We start from the raw sequence: 17,936 nt of genomic DNA on the forward strand, positions 1-17,936 counted from the left end.
TCCTCTGCAGCAGAGGTAACTCTGTCTCTTCCTTTCCTGTGGCGGTCCTCATGAGAGACAGTTTCATCATAGCGCTTGATGGTTTTTGCGACTGCACCTGAAGAAACTTAAAGGTTCTTGACATTTTATGGATTGACTGACCTTCATGTTTTAAAGTAATGATGGACTGTTGTTTCTCTTTGCTTATTTGAGCTGTTTTTGCCATAATATGGACTTGGTCTTTTACCAAATAGGCCTATCTTCTGTATACCACCCCTACCTTGTCACAACACAAATGATTGGCTCAAACGCATGAAGAAGGAAAGAAATTCTACAAATTAACTTGTAACAAGGCACACCTGTTAATTGAAATACATTCCAGGTGACTACCTCATGAAGCTGGTTGAGAGAATGTCAAGAGTGCGCAAAGCTGTCATCAAGGCAAAGGGTGTCTACTTTGAAGAATCTCACATATAAAATATTTTGATTTGTTTAACACTTTTTTGGTTCCGACATGATTCCATGTGTGTTATTTCATTGTTTTGATGTCTTCACTATTATACCACCCTGCATACCACCCTGCATACCACTGCTGGCTTGCTTCTGAAGCTAAGCAGGGTTGGTCCTGGTCAGTCCCTGGATGGGAGACCAGATGCTGCTGGAAGTGGTATTGGAGGGCCAGTAGGAGGCACTCTTTCCTCTGGTCTAATAAAATATCCCAATGCCCCAGGGCAGTGATTGGGGACACTGCCCTGTGTGTAGGGTGCCGTCTTTCGGATGGGACGTTAAACGGGTGTCCTGACTCTCTGAGGTCATTAAAGATCCCATGGCACTTATCGTAAGAGTAGGGGTGTTAACCCCGGTGTCCTGGCTAAATTCCCAATCTGGCCCTCAAACCATCATGGTCACCTAATAATCCCCAGTTTACAATTGGCTCATTCATCCCCCTCCTCTCCCCTGTAACTATTCCCCAGGTCGTTGCTGCAAATGAGAACGTGTTCTCAGTCAACTTACCTGGTAAAATAACGGTAAAATAAAAAAATTTATAAAATAAAATTCTACAATGTAGAAAATAGTGAACATAAAGAAAAACCCTTGAATGAGTAGGTGTGTCCAAACTTTTGACTAGTACTGTATATATATTTGATATACATATTGAACCAATAAAATGTTTTCCAAAAATGTAATAAGCAAATCTCACAAATGTGACATAAGAATAGGACTGCAATATCAAACGAAAATGTTATTATTAGTAATCTTATTAACATAAAACAATACACTATCGTAAGTTCTAAAATTGATGAGGTTTGAAAATGAATCAATAAATAAATACCACCACAATTCAACATTCTTTCTCCTTCTTTGAAACATAATTTATTATTGTATCATACACATTTACATCCAGTGATAAGAATCTGTGCACAGACACTTAATGCAGCACTAAATCGCAAAGGCATTTGCGATTAGGAGACCAAGGTTCTTTAACATTTTTAACAACACCTTGTTTCACATGTTATTTTTTACAAGGGGACAAAGACCATCCCCGCACCAACAAACAAAAACAACAACAACCAACCCAGGTTTTGGTACAGTATATACAGAGATTACTTTTGCCCAGTTAGCAAAAGCTGTCATGGGGTGTACCCTGAAAAACCATTGTGATTGTTTGCTTTGAATGATTTCACCCATGTAGTGTAATTACTACTCTACGAGACTGACAACTTTGGGTGACTACATTAAGAGGTTACAGTATCAAGTATAGTACAGTTCAAATATTTCACTTGCACTTCAGTTTCATGGCATATACATAAAACCCTCAAAATGCATATATGAGCATTATAACACCTGGCATGAACTTTCATCAGTACTCATATGCAATTTTCCTAATTTACATAAACTATAGTCATCGTGAAAAATAACATTACGACCTTCTCAAGACAGGTCTAGAATATGAGTGCTAATGAATGCTTATGCCAGCTGCACAGAGAGACTTTACGTAATTATTTTGATTGCCTCATTTACACTGAACAAAAATATAAACGCAAAAATGTCAAAGATTTTACTGAGTTACAGTTAATAAATGGAAATCAGTCAATTGAAATAAATGCATTAGGCCCTAATCTAAGGATTTCACATGACTGGGGATACATTTAAGTATTTGTTGGTCACAGATACCTTAAAAAAAGGTTGGGGCGTGGATCAGAAAATCAGTCAGTATCTGGTGTGGCCACCATTTGCCTCATGCAGTGTGCCACATCTCCTTCGCATAGAGTTGATCAGGCTGTTGATTGTGGCCTGTAAAATGTTGTCCCACACCTCTTCAATGGCTGTGCGAAGTTGCTGGATATTGGCGGGAATTGGAACACACTGTCGTACATGTCGATCCAGAGCGTCCCAAACATGTTCAATGGGTGACATGTCTGGTGAGTATGCAGGCCATGGAAGAACGTTGACATTTTGAGCTTCCAGGAATTGTGTACAGATCCTTGCGACATGGGGACATGCGTTATCATGCTGAAACATGAGGTTATGGCGTCGGATGAATGGCACGACAATGGGCCTCAGGATCTTGTCACGCTATCTCTGTGCATTCAAACTGCCATTGATAAAATTCAATTGTGTTGGTTGTCCGTAGCATATGAGTGGCCATACTATAACCCCACCGCCATCATGGGGCACTCTGTTCACAATGTTGACATCAGCAAACCGCTCGCACACACGGTGCCATTTGTCCCGTACAGTTGAAACAGGGATTCATCCGTAAAGAGTACACTTCACCAGCGTGCCAGTGGCCATCGAAGGTGAACATTTGCCCACTGAAGTCAGTTACGATGCCAAACTGCAGTCAGGTCAAGACGACGAGCACGCATATGAGCTTCATCGAGACGGTTTCTGACAGTTTGTGCATAAATTCTTTGGTTGTGCAAACCCACAGTTTCATCAGCTGTCCGAGTGGCTGGTCTCAGACGATCCCGCAGGTGAAGAAGACAGATGTAAACAGGGATGTAAACAAATTTGTGCACAACATTTGAGAGAAATTAGCTTTTTGTGCGTTTGGAACATTTCTGGGATATTTTATTTCAGCTCATGAAACCAACACTTTACATGTTGCATTTATATTTTTATTCGGTATTTAAGTGTCTAAACTGAAGCATAACTGAGATTTGTGACCTCACACTACTATGAAGTGCATCATGTCGGATGGTTAACGTGGTGATACGAAGCTGCAAACAACCCCAGGTGTACAGATTTGATTATGTTGAGTGGGTAATTATTGTATCATTAGATAGCAATTCATTACATTTTTATTGTTCAGAAATGTGGTGGGTACTCTCTTCGTTCGCTGGACTTTATCCTGCTAACTGTTCCAAATGTCCTAACTGAATTTGGTAAAAGGGCTTTTATGTACTCTGCGCCATCGTCTTGGAACGCCTTACAAAATACTTTTAAACTGGAAGAACTTGTCCCGATTGGTATTTTTAAATCACTGATGAATAATCTTGAAACTGATTCCCTGACCTGTCAATGTTTTTAATTTGCTGTTTTTGATTTTTGTTATACTCTTGTGAATTCTATGGTTTTTACTAGATTACTTGTAGTTTTTCATGTTGTTTGTATGTCATTTTTGTAATGACTTGGTGCTGCCTATCTTGGTCAGGACGCTCTTGAAAAAGAGATTTTAAATCTCAATGAGCCCTTCATGGTTAAATAAAGGTTAAATAAAAATAAATAAAAAATGTCATTGTTTTCATTATAGCTTTGCAAAATATAATGGATTTTTTGGGGCCCTTGACATCACATCTCTGTCAAAAGCCCTCAATGTGTCCCTTATCCAAAACTGAGTGGTAGGACCTGAGTAGAACCATTGTTTTAAGGCTCTCTTAAAAGAAACAGGTTAATAGAAACAATGCAACAAAGCAATGTCCTCTATCACTCTCTTTCACCATCACTCTCACTGTTACTATAAATCTCGCTGTTCTTCTCCCTCACAATATGAAATTCAAATACTGAGATATAAGAATGACAAACCCACCCTGAACAGTTTCTCTCCCTGCTACCACCCAGTGTATACCCAAGATAATCGATTGAGCTCTGTCTCACTCAGAGTGTGGTTATCCTACATTGGCAAAAATCATGACAGTGGTAGTGGTTGAAGATTAAAATGAGAGAGAAATGTTTTTGAATAACATTTTGGTGGCAGGCTCTCTCTCAAGTCACTGTGGTGCCTATATACAAACCAGTAATGACACATTTGAGCTGAGAATGGACAAGGACTGCTTGCCTAGCTTCCTTCTCCTTCATTGCCTCTTTCTTCCACTCCAGCGTCCCTCCTTCACCACCCTCTTGCATGTGCTCCGTCCTCCTGGGACCCAGAGTCGGAGTGTGGGATGCCCCCAGAACTGTTGGCAGGGGCCCGGCCCATCATTTCCTGGCCCCACTCGCGGTGGCTGGACTCCTGGAGGCCCCGGCCAGTGGTCTCAATGGGCAGAGCACAGGAAGCGATGGCAGCCAGCAGGCAGCAGATGCTGTACACTGACAGAGTCAGGTACACAGAAGACTCCAACATCAACTGCAGGACAGGGGGAGGAATGAAAACAGTACCACCAGCCTAGGTAGGATAACTCTCTATGTGATGGTGTGAATGTCTTTCAGGACACATTATGTACAAATATTCTTTATATATTGGTTGTGGTAACCTTTTTTTTAAATTTTACCTGTGCAACGAAGGGTGTGATGAGGGCTCCCACTCTAGCCATTCCACTACTAGTGCCCAGACCTAATGCTCTGGTTGCTGTTGGATATACCTGAGGAGTCAGGAAAACACCATGGGAATACATCATTTATTAACATTCAGAACAGACACTTCATGCTGTTTACGCAAAAGGGAATGTCAAGTTTTACGCATTATTTTTATTTACAGTATAATTTACTTTGTACCTTATTGACACTGTAATACTTATTAGAAACCAATGGAGAAGAAGAGTATGAACCAAATAACTATACACCTGGAGGCACAATCAGGTCCTCAAGAGCCTGGCTGCAGCACTTGAGACCAAGAGGAGGGCAACCAAATCATTACCTCCAAAAACAAGCAATCCCGTCAAAACAACAACATTCATCCAGGAGGGACAGAAAAGGCCCAAGCATCCTCCTACAAAGCCAGAAACTGGACACCTAGGCATGGCCCGGGACTGGAAGATGCTTGTCGATATTGGCCAGCAACTCATTTTTCCACCTGAGATTGCTTCTACCAACCTTAGGCCAGACATGGTACTCTGGTCCCCTTCACGAAAGGCTGTGTACATCATAGAGCTCACAGTCCCGTGGGAAAACTCTGTTGAAGAGGCCTACGAGCGTAAGAAACTGCGTTACACAGAGTTGGCAGCAGACGCAACTCAGCGTGGCTGGAATGCAAAAGTCTGGCCAGTTGAAGTGGGATACAGAGGATTCGTGGCTTCTTCCACCATCAGGTTGCTGAAAGAACTTGGAATCCATGGACAGGCTCTGCGGCAGACCGTCAGAGCAGTTTCTCAAGCAGCTGAAAGAGGCAGCCAGTGGATCTGGATCAAACGGAAGGACCCTTGCTGGGCTATAACTTCATGACCCCCCACTCCCACCTGAGAACCCAATTCAGATCCCTCCAACTTGAGGGCATATGAGGTATGCGGTCAGCTGTAGGGCTGGCTCAGGGAAGAGGACGCCCCTGCCTTGCATAGTCCCGTGGGAAATCTTAATTGGGCATGGGACACAAGCTAAGGCTTGATCACCCTTTAGCTGGCCACCTTTGATGAGTGTGTTTAGTGATTAAAGGCCGAAACACCCACTGATTCGAAGGCACACTACTGAGGATGTGTCCCAAAATTGACATCTTAACCCAGTCTAAGAAATAAACCTCCCATGCCACTCTGTCAACATCACGGCAAATCTCATGTGAGTGCATACCATCTATTGGCACAATGGACAGTTTTAACATCTCGTCCCGTGTTTTATGATTCCCTTCGTTTAGTCACAAATCTATCAAAGAAATAAAACTAAACAGAAACCAGACGTCTGCGATTTAGTATAATCTTTGTTTTTAAAGTAAGAGCTGGCATTCTATTGAGTCGATAATGTAGCCACAGGGTACATGGGGTTGTATGGCCTATAACCTCACCTCAGGGGTGTAGACATAAGCAGCCTGGAAACCTCCTGCGATGAAGGCCCTGGCGATGAATATCAATACTGTCAGCCAGGTCCTGAAGCACAGACAACAATGTTAATAACAACAACAACAACACTGTTATTGTGTTGTCAGTTGCGGATACACCACAGTGTTATGTTTGTCATAGAGTAGTGCATTGCGAATCCTAAAAGTAATAACTTTGTAATTTCGTATTGGATGGTCTTACCTCCCTACACAAGCGTAGAGTGGCACAAGGCAGAGAGAGAAGACGAAGAAGCACAGTGCCATTGTCTTCCTCCTTCCCAGCCGATCGATGGCCCACAGAGTCACCAGCAAGCCTGCCCAACATTAATACATCAACCAATCTATTCAGATATTCTACTAGTCTTTTTAATCAATAAGAACAATTTACAATCTACATTATTTCACAGTACCCTGCTCCCCATGGAATTGTGTTTAACAATATTATGACTATTAGTTGAAAGCAGGAGGTCGAAGAAGTATACCTGGGAATTCAGACAGGGTGGTCCACAGCAGATCCTTGTAGTCGTCTGAGGTCAGGTATTTACACTCCAGGCTACACCTGGGCTCCCTCTTACTACCTTTTGACTCTAGAGCGAGACATAACACAAGAAACACGTGATGCTGAAATGACCTTGAGACTTAAAGGCTAATGTAACCTGCGGTCAATTGGAGTTATTCTTGGTTAAAGCGTTACAAAAATATCAATTTTTTGTTGAATAAGATGGTTTGGGCTCAGCAGGTTAATATTATCCTTAAGAGTGTTTGTGTGAGTGTTACTGATGATGTCAGAGGAGAAGGAGCAGTAACTCACCCCCACAGGCGCCCCCCTCCTGGAAGAGCTCAGTGGTGAGCAGGACCAGGCCATAGTAGGCGAATGCATTAGAGAACCTTAAGAGATAAAAGAGTCAATCTAAGGATTCCCATAAGGAAAACTAGGATAATTAAGGATGCAACTCTTATGTTAAATAAAGGTTACATTAAAAAAAGGTATGAAGATGTTCAATCAAAGTATGTAACAGCGCAGTACTGGTTATGTTTTAAAGATGTAAGAGTTTAAATTAGTCATCAGATGTAATCTACTAACTTTTAATTACCTGTATCTAGAAATTAGGAAATGTAAAGTTTTTCTTTGTTAAAATGGTTTAAGTTATTTACCAAATAAACCACAGGAGAATTGTGGTCCAGCGAAAATGCGGTGAGAAAAGATCCTGGAACTTCCCACGGTCCTCCTAATTGACAAACAGTCAAGAAACACAATATGACAGATAAACAACTGAAACAAGCCAAACTACTTTAGTATGCCCTGTACGTATTACAATATATCTTAATGTGCTGGGCTGTACCTGTCTGGCAGCAATTAGTTTTCCCAGGGGCATGGGGACTCCGTTCTCCTTGGCGATGCGCTTCAGGGTAGTCAGAGCTTTCTCCTGGTTCCCTGTCAACACGTCATAGCGTGCACTCTCTGGCAGCCACTGTTTCCAAAACCAAAGGGTCAGTCGTTTAGTAGTGTAAAATAAATTAATTCAAGTGAATTGGTAGTAGCTGTTAGTGGCATACGAGTGGTGGAAAAAGTACCCAGTTTCATAAAGATACCTTAGTAGAAAATGACTCACGTAAAAGTGAAAGTAACCCAGTAAAATACTACTTGAGTTTTAAAGTATCAAAAGTAAATGTAATTGCAAAAATACACTTAAGTATCAAAACTAAAAGTACAAATAATTTCAAATTCCTTATTTTAAGCAAACCAGATGGCGCCATATTATAGTTTTTTAATTTACGGAAAGCCAGGGGGCACACTCCAACACTCAGACATAATTTACAAACGAAGCATGTGTTTAGTGAGTCCGCCAGATCAGAGGCAGTAGGGATGACCAGGGATGTTCTCTGGATAAGTGCGTGAATTGGACCATTTTACAGTCCCGCTAAGCATTCAAAATATAACGAGTACTTTTGAGTGTCAGGGAAAATGTTTGGAGTAAAAAGTACATTATTTTCTTTAAGAATGTAGTGAAGTAAAAGTTGTCAAAAATAGTAAAGTACAGATACCCCAAAAACTACTTAAATAGTACTTTAAAGTATTTTTACTTAGGTACTTTACACTACTGCATACTCACAAAAGAGAGGATAGCGAAGATGAAGAGCGGAATGGTGGAGAGGCCGAGCAGCCAGCGCCAGCCCAGAGTGGGCATCACCAGGATGGCCAGCAGCACCTCAAACACAGTGCCCAGCGCCCAGAATATCTGCAGGGGCACAGCAATAGGTACAGGAAATGGTTGGCATGATGAGTTCCCTGGCACATTGAAGCAGCTTCATTGATCCAGGTCAGTGGAGATCTATCCTGCTCCTGAGTGGCCACAAACTTGGCATCAAGAGGATCACTCACAAACAAGTGGATCAATTTGTACCTCACAGACCCGCTAATGTCTCAAATCAATGACGGACTTGACAGAGTTAAAAGTGGACCTCACAGGACGACTGCAGAGTTGGACAGAGCGATAGAAGCACAGGAGAGAGGAGTTGAGTTGGACATGCTACAGACTAGAGTGTAACTCTTGCTAAGTGATAGTAAAGGATAAGTCATACTTCGATTAGCAAGATGCAGGTGGCTCTGGACCTCATGGGGAGAAACTCTGCATACAGTGTCACCCTGAAGGGAGAAGGACATGTCACTATTATGCTACTTCTATGAACTATTATTGTGTGTCATTAATATAAAGTCAAATCTGTAGCCCACTTATAACTGGGTAGATAACATAACCCAATCCTTTACTGTGTCCTACTACAGTATACTGTATACAGTATACTGCTATTGCTATAATGCCAACAGGAAGGGATACGTACGACTGTGGGGCTCCTCCGATGCCGAAGCCCACCAGGGCACGGAGGAAGAGGATCCAGCCGTAGACGGGGGCAAAGGCGCTCAGTACACCGTAAAACATGGTCCACGCCACACTCATCTTCAGACCCTGTGTACACACACACACCCCCACAACTGTGAGGTCTGACACAGACAGCAAAATACCCTAACTATCTCTACCACATATCACACTGTCATGGACATCCCTATTCCCCATCTCTGCCCAAAAGTTTATATAAAACTGATGTCTCATGAAAGCCTGTCAAAGCACATAACTAGGTCATTCCACGAAATGAGTGTATTTTGCATCCCTTTGAGATTAAGTAGAAATTGTGCACCAATATTGAATTTTAAAAGCCTATATTAAATGAAGTGCCCTTTAATATGGACCACATGGACCACAGATTATTATATAAATGAAGACTTGCTGAAGTGCCAAAATGCATAATTTTCCACCGAGGGCCCTCTGGTGACTTCTAGGAAGATTTTAAATCCACTTAATCACAACATTTCTCCAAGTTCTCACCATCATTGTAAAGCCCTATTTATTTCATGTGATTAGTGATTAATTTAAGTCTGTCCCTCATTTTAAGGTAAAGCCTGTTACGTGAACAGAACTCACATTTTAATATGATTAAATTATTCCTTTTTCATATTGTTTTCAAAAGAAACATTGAACAGCTAATAGTCAAATCATAGTGTAAAAGCAGGTGAGTATAATGATGGGGCGGTAAGTCGGAAGCAGGTGAAACATTTTAATAAAACAACAAAACCAAGAACACGACACTAACATAAGGCAGTACGCCGAGACACAAGAACAACTGGTTAGTGAACCTGGGAGAGTGACATATAAACGGGAGGAAATTATGAAGGTAATGGAATCCAGGTGTGGGTGCACGTAATGATGAGTGCCAGGACTCCTCAGGAACCTCCCCAGCTCTGATTCATCCTCTCCACCTGCCCGTTAGACTGAGGCCGATGCCCGGGTGTGAGGCTAACCGTGACCCTGAGCTTCTCCAAGAAGGCCATCCATACTCGGAATGTGAATTGGGGTCCACGGTCCGATACGATGTCCCCAGAAAGGCCATAATGCTGGAAGATCTGATGGAAGAGTGCGTCAGCGACCTGGAGAACAGTGGGAAGACCAGGGAGAGGAATTAAGCGACATGACTTAGAGAATCTATCCACTACCACCAAAATGGTGGTGAAACCATCAGAAGGGGGAAGCTCAGTAACAAAGTCAATGGATAGATGGGAACAAGGTCGCTGAGGCACGGGAAGCGGTAGGAGCTTCCCTGCTGGAGCATTCCGGGGGGTCTTGGTTTAAGCACACACGGAACAGGAGTTGATATACCGCGTAACATCCTGCACCAAGGTGGGCCACCAGTATTTCTCAGTGATGGAATGGATGGTGCGAGAAATACCTGGATATCCAGCGACGACAGCTGTGTGTGCCCAGGTCAACAGCCGATCCCTTATCCCTGTGGGAACATAGATGCGCGCGGGAGGACAATTCCGGCGTGTGTGCTCCCTCTCTAAAGCCAGGGGGATGACCACATCTACGTCCCAAACCACTGGATCCACGACTCAGTAGGATGGGATTATGGGTGCCTTCTGGACAGGAGCCTCTCCCGAATCGTAGTTATGGGTAAGGGCATTGGCCTTGATGTTCTTAGAGCTTGGGCGATAGGTCAGCGTGAAGTTGAAACTTGTGAAGAAGAGGGACCACCTGGCTTGGCACGGATTCAGTCTCCTTGCTGTCCGTATATACTCAAGGTTCCGATGGTCGGTGAGGATGACGAATGGTTCCTTGGCTCCCTCCAGCCAGTGTCTTCACTCCTCTAATGCCAACTTCACTGCCAAGAGCTCCCGATCGCCGACGTCATAATTCCTCTCTGCGGGGAACATTTTGGAGAAGAAAGCACAAGGATACAATTTGTGGGTCCCCCTGTCTTTGTGACAAAACTGCCCCTACACCCACCTCCGATGCGTCTATCTCAACCACAAAAGGTAGCGTGGGATCTGGGTGTTTTAGCAAGTGAAACAGGTGAAACGCCCCTTGAGGAGACGAAAGGCCTCGTCAGCTGCTGGAGACCAAACCAACCTACTAGGCCCACCCTTGAGGTGAGAGGGGCGGCGACGGCGCTGAAGTTCCTGATGAAGCGGCGGTAAAAGTTGGCAAACCCCAAAAACCGTTGTAACCCCTTGATGGTGGTTGGGACTGGCCATGGCCTTACCGCATCTACCTTCTTGTCCTCCATCCTCACTCCCTGCGGGCTGATTTGGTAGCCCAAGAAGGAGACAGCCCTCTGGTGGAATTGGCACTTCTCTGCCTTGACGAACAGGTGGTTAGCCAAGAGGCGTTCCAGGACTGCTCAAACGTGAGTGATCTGATCCTCCAGGTTGATCAGAGGAAGATCAGGATGTCATAGATGTACACAATCACCTGATGTCTGAGCATGTCCCTCAACACCTCGTTGACGAATGCCTGGAACACTGACGGAGCATTGGCTAAGCCAAAGGGCATAACCATGTACTCTTAGTGACCAGACATCGTGCTGAACGCCGTCTTCCACTCAACCCCCTCCCGGATGCCTATGAGTTTGGTGAAGAACCTGGCCCCGCGGAGCTGCTCGATGACTGAAGGCACCAGAGGGAGAGGGTACCAATACGTTGTGGTGATGTCATTGAGTCCATAATAATCTAAACAAGGACGTAATCTTCCCTCCTTGTCCACGAAGAAGAAACCAGCCGACGCAAGGGACATGGACCTGCGGATGAAACCCTGTTGGAGCGCCTCTTGAATGTAGTTCTCCATGGCCTGGGTCTCAGCCACTGACAGAGGGTAGATGTGTCTGCGCGGAGGTGTAGCACCAGAAAACAGGTCAATGGCACAGTCTCAGGGGCGATGAGGAGAGAGACAGGTTGCACGAGTCTTGGAGAATACCTCCCTTAGATCCTGATATTCCTCCGGGATGTTGGGTTGGAGGAAAACCAGACTCTCAACCAATGTGGAACCAAAGGGGACAGGAAAGCAGGTCTTCCAGCATTCAGGTGACCAGTTGGTGATTCTCATCCTCAACCATGAGATGGTAGGGTTATGGCGCTGAAGCCAAAGTAGGCCGAGGATGATCTTGTGAACGGGTGTACTGGTGATGAAGAAGGGGATGTTTTCCTGGTGATTGGGCTCCACGGTGAGGGTGAGTGGTTGGGTGATGTGTGTGATGGTTCCCGGATCCTAAAGGCCAACAGTCAAGACCTTGTACCGGAAAAGGAGAGGAGAGCAGGTAGGTAGTAATATTGAGAGAGCAGGCAATGGTCTGATCCATAAAGTTCCCCGCGGCGCCTAAAGCTGTGGACACAGGACATGAGGGACAGTTAGCCAGAGTGATGGGTACTAAAAAGAGTCTAACAGGAAGCGCAGTAGATTGAATACTCACTCCTGGTCCAGGGGATGGAACGTCACGTGACCGTCCCTCTGCTCTAGTGGATCCCGGATTCTGAAGTAACGGACACCGCTGGCGCTTGTGCCCTCCCTGGCCACAGTAGAGAGCCCCAGCCCGTCGTTCCGCCGCGGGAAGGTGTGTTACCCCTACCTCCATGGGTTCAGGCTCTGATCCCGAACACTCGCCGAAAGAGGGAGAGAAGTGATGTAGATGCCAACGCTGCCGGAGGAGGTTATCCAGACGGATGGCCATCGCAATGACTGCATCCAGGGTGAGGTTGTTATCTCGGCAGGCCAGTTCCGTCTGGACCTCCTCGCGCAGACCTCTTCTAAATAACGTGCTGAGCGTCAGCTCATTCCATCCACTGGAAGCTGCTACTGTCCAGAAGGTAAGCGCATACTCAGCAGCCGTCTGATACCCCTGCTGGAGCTGAAGTGGACGCTCACCTCCCTCTCTGCCCTCCGCAGCATGATCAAAAATAAATTTAAACAGAGCCATGTACCCCTCATAAGACTCAAGCTCCTCCTCTCCTCTCATCAACCCTGTTACGGTCAACCATCTGACTTTATTTGGAACTTAAAAGGCACTGCTGTCCCCATACCATAAGACTGCTATCTGAGTTGACCTTTGTATTTTATTCATATTTTTGCCTCTATGCAAAAATAATATGCACATATTATACTGAGTCTACACACCCCCACTCACATACAATCATCATATATGCTGCTGCTACTCTGTTTATGATATATCCTGATGCCTAGTCACCTTACCACTATACATATCTACCTCTATCGATCCAATATCCCTGCACATTGTAAATATGGTGCTGGAACTGACCCTGTATATAGTATGTTTACTTACTTTATCGTGTTCTTCTTATTTCTATATCTTGCGTGTTTTTGTTGTACCTTGTTATTTTTTGTATTACATTGTTATTGAAAACTGCATTGTTTGGGCTAGAGCTTGCAAAAAAGGCCTTTCACTCTACTTGTGCATGTGACATTAAAACTTAACTTACTATAGTTATTTTTTTATTTAAACTCTTTTTTATAAAGTTGAACATGTGCTTTTTTATGACAGAATGTAAAAAATTAGGTGAAATCAAACGTTTTTTGGGGACTAAGTTACACTTCTAAAAAGGCACCGAATAAGTGGAATGACCCAACTGCTGTGAAATGCCAATTAGAAATCGATATAGACCTCCCCCATAATAAACCCAGCCGTTGAACTCACTGTTTTTCTGCCATACTTATCGGATATGTTCCCCCAAATGGAAGAGCTGATCATCATTCCAATGAACACCGCCTGGAGTTAAAAAAAACAGAGGAAATGGATATCACATATGTAGAGGCCTTGTCAGTAATGAAATGTGACAGTGTAAGACTGCATTAACATCAACAGCTACTGCTATTACACTCATCACTACCACTACTAGTCCATACAATCAGCACCACCTTCTCAACAACTCATTGTTATTATTGATTAATGTACTGCATTGTTGAGGAAGCTAGCACATAAGCATTTCAATGCACCTTTTATACCTGTTGTAAACTGTGTATGTGACGAAAACATTTAATTTGATTTTAACTACCGTTAGCCCACCAATCCAGTCATAATTTAGTGTTACTGGTAATCAATGTAAGAACGAGACCGGCATTACCGAGGTGAGTAGCGCCACCCACAGGCTTGGAAGCCTCCATTCACAGTGAAGCTGTGGTGCCAGGATGCTTAGAATCATCATCTCCATAGCATCAGCCATCTGAACAAACAGCGGCCATAAGGAACGGTGGGAAAGGAAACAATGAAGACACAGTGAATTGTGCTCATATACATTATACTCACATGTACAAGTTTGAAATACAGCACATACACAACATGTTATTGAACTGTTATGTTTTTCTCTCGGACTGTCTTAAGCGTGGCTGCTCACCCAGGACAGACCAGTGAGGATGGAGAGTTTCCACTGGAACTTCCCAAAACCAATGGCCTCCACAGCATCCTCCACCATGAAAGTGTCTGGGAAGAATAAGAGGTGTAACCAATTAACAATAAATTCTACACCAACTCAAGTAGGAAATGACATAACATACAGATGATGACTTGCAAGTATGGATTGCAAGTTACTATGATAAATGTGCACGCAATGAGTAACTGTAGTCAATCTCATTAAAGAGAAAGGCCATTATAATAGCCCAGTGGTCCCCTGAGGTGGTAAGTGGAAGAAGAGAGGGGGAAGGCGATTTCATGCATATGGAAGTTATTATGAGTTTGGATGGGACAGTCAGAGTGGTGGCTAAGGAGGGACCCAGTCATACCATCAGTTGGGTTGGCAAACTCCCGGGGTACTAGTGCGCCATCGTGAAGTGCCACAGACTCCATGTAAGCCTGCCTCCCATCGATCTGGACTTCCTGCTCTCTCCCCAAGCAGTCATCCTCAGAGCGTGTGCTCTCACCCGTGCGACGGAACTTGACCACGCTGCAATAAAGAAAGCCAGGAAGATCAACTTGGATCAGTTTGCCAGCCGACGGTAAAGAAGTTTGTGCCAACAGCTGAATGCAGCTGAGAATGAGAGGCTGTTGCCTAGGTGATATGAGCTGTTCCTGCTGTTCACAACTGACAAACTTGTGTGCCACCTAATAATTGTGTGTAGACCACAAATAGATTTGATGTTAAGAAAAATTAAATTCTCAAATTTAGACAATACCTTAAACACCTGTATGTTATCTGTACATCAAGCTTATAAACTCCACATTTTGTAAGATGACAGACTGCTGATAGAGGGTGGAACACTGTAAAAGGAACATGGAGGCAGCCCAGTGATGTCTTAATCACTGTGATTACTACACAGATTTGCCAAGGGCAGAAGAAATACAGCTGATCGCCCAGTGAGGAGCCTAGAAATCAACATGCCTTGCTTACTGTGGTTCAGTTTCTTTCAGTTCTGTACAGAACAATCCCACATTTATCCCATATAGACTTGGAGAAGGGCATTGCTCAATGGACAGATTCTGTAAACCGTTGTGTTGATGGCTTTACACTTTCTGCAAGAAAGTTGCAATGAGGCCTAATAGCCTCAACCATCATCTCCTCTCAAGTAATAGCATAAGATCTATGGATCCTGTTTGGAAATATTATTTTGGGGTTCACACTGGGGAGAAAGACAGTTTGCTGGAACAACCACATTGCACAATTTCAGTTCTCCAATTTTTAGGTAGTAACTGGGCCTACTGCCAAGTCACTGCTTTACTGGCATAGGAACAATTGTAAAGAGAATGTTGTGCCTTTTTTTATTACACATAAAAAGGGAGAGTCTCAATAGAAACATAGTTGGAAATTGATGGTGATAGCCAGGTATGGACAACTCTGGTCGACCAGCTTCAGTGAAAAGTGTGTATTTTTGTCAATAAACATAAATGAACGTAATACATTTTCATGCACAATAGATACAATTGTAGTATGAATATTCTAAAACCATTCCAAATCATGGTTATATTTGTTGCTACTAAATAATTTGTAATAGGCTGACATATACATCTGTTACCTACAGTATACCTACAGTAATTGTTAGGCTAAATGTGTGGCCATCGCAAGCAGAAATATTTGTGATAAAATGAAAATAGGCTACATGTTGTGTAACCTATTAGATGTTAACCACCCCATTCTAACAAACTGGTGCAACTCATGCATGATCAAAATAAAGGCATGACGAATGATGTTGGCACAGTAGTAGCTTCATATACAATAGGCAATGATGTGAATGAACCCCCTGTGAAATATGCACACTGTCACTACCAGTAAAAAAAACAAATACAAATACTAGCCGACATTGTTGTAGCACCCATATGAGCAGCTGGGTCAGGGTTACTGTTTACCGGTCATTGATGCTTTGCTTTCAAACAAAACGCCCGTCAGTTCCTCGACATGCCACATTGTATTCGTGTAGAGTACTCTGACTAGCACAAAATATGAATACAATGTTGCACATATTATTATGTCAAGAGATCATTGTCACCCAACAGCTGCAATTCAAGCAATCACGAAAGAAAGGCTGTGGGCGAAGGGTCGGTTTAACAAAATTACCCAGTTTCGATCAAATTAGAAATTAATACGTTTTTTTATATATACACTCACGGGAGTTGTCTTAACTGGAACAAATCATCGTCCATTTTGGTGGTGTTTATTGGGTTCCACAGTGAATTGTCTCATCGCCATGACATCGTTATCATAGCGAGTCGAGATTTCAGCACCACAAGCTTGCGGAGAGCCACCCGTTCTGGTTCTCAGCGGAGAGCCAATGAGGGACGGGATATTCAGAATTATGTATATCATTGGATATTCACTATTTCAGCTTCCTGTGTCGTGTCAGAGCAGTGTGCCAGCCAAAAGGTACTGTGAAGTGATGGCGGCAGGGTCACTCGTGCGGGCCGGGAACAATGACGTATAGAACCCCTGGACAACTGAGACTTTGTGTTGCCCAATAAGAGCCTTTAAGCCACAGGGGCGGCATTATCATACTTCTCCTTTCGTGTCTTTGATTAATAATGGAAGTGAATCACGGAAAAACAATATAGGCCTACCCACATTAAAATAGCCAACTTGTCAACAACGTCACAATTTGCGAAATAAGGATGCAGCCAGCACCAATGCAAGCCTGGGATGTGGGATGACATTTCATATTAAGTATCGAAATTATTTGGGTAGAACATTTACTTTTTGGTCTATTTTGAGAGACATGCTGCTCAAGACAGCTTATGGTACTGTGTAACCATAGCAACGCATGTAAGCAAATGTCAGCGTATGCTAGCTAGTTTACAAAACGATAGCCCATTGTTAATGTTATTAAGCATGGGATACATGTGAACAATTGAACTGTTGTTCTTATAGATGTTCTAATAGTCATTTCACAACTGTTGAACAAATATTGTGCTTTGACAATGAATGTAGTTAACGTTAGCTGCCAGCCTAGTAAATTGGGCGTTCACTCACTGCTTAACAATGACGTAGGGAAAACGGGGCATTCAAGAGTGTGCTACGAAATTAATGTCAAAACGTAGTTTTCTTTGACCTTTGTCATTATAAATTACATATAATTAATAATTACATTGGTCTCTACAATATTATAACCTTAATATACTTGTACTTGACAGTGTTGATGAAATAAGAACTAGCACAAGAGGCCCAACATGCACCTTTTTTCAATTTTAAATTGAATGTCATTGCGAAAATAAAGGTTTCATAATGTTTTTTTTGGCTAACGTCCTTTCTTAATTTCAAAGTAATCATCTAGTTTTTCAAAAATATCTATATTTTCAGTTTACATGTAATCAATTACACCCCAACCCTGTTTGTGGTTGACTCGTAAGAGTATGGGGCTACTTTGATTTGCCTACTATGCCAAGGTAAATGTGACCTTTGCCAAGACCTTCCCACCTTTCTCTCTGTCTTTTCAGCCTGTGAATGCCTGTG

At 43.2% G+C, this 17,936-nt stretch overlaps 1 protein-coding gene across 1 annotated transcript; it reads right to left on the reverse strand.

The window, feature by feature from the left end:
- Positions 1-1,320: 1,320 nt before the first annotated feature.
- LOC129853653 (synaptic vesicle 2-related protein-like) lies at positions 1,321-16,667 on the reverse strand (the record flags this gene model as incomplete). The annotated part of the gene is given in 16 exon segments (XM_055919937.1): positions 1,321-4,549; positions 4,695-4,784; positions 6,134-6,215; positions 6,369-6,480; positions 6,649-6,753; positions 6,978-7,054; positions 7,322-7,395; positions 7,510-7,638; positions 8,281-8,406; positions 8,750-8,813; positions 9,008-9,132; positions 13,703-13,774; positions 14,130-14,228; positions 14,400-14,485; positions 14,785-14,945; positions 16,602-16,667. Coding segments are annotated over 16 exon segments (1,674 nt in total). The 3' UTR covers positions 1,321-4,312.
- Between the last annotated feature and the right edge of the window lie 1,269 nt (positions 16,668-17,936).

Source organism: Salvelinus fontinalis, chromosome 4 (genome assembly GCF_029448725.1).
Source record: "Salvelinus fontinalis isolate EN_2023a chromosome 4, ASM2944872v1, whole genome shotgun sequence".
NCBI classification, from domain to species: domain Eukaryota; kingdom Metazoa; phylum Chordata; class Actinopteri; order Salmoniformes; family Salmonidae; genus Salvelinus; species Salvelinus fontinalis.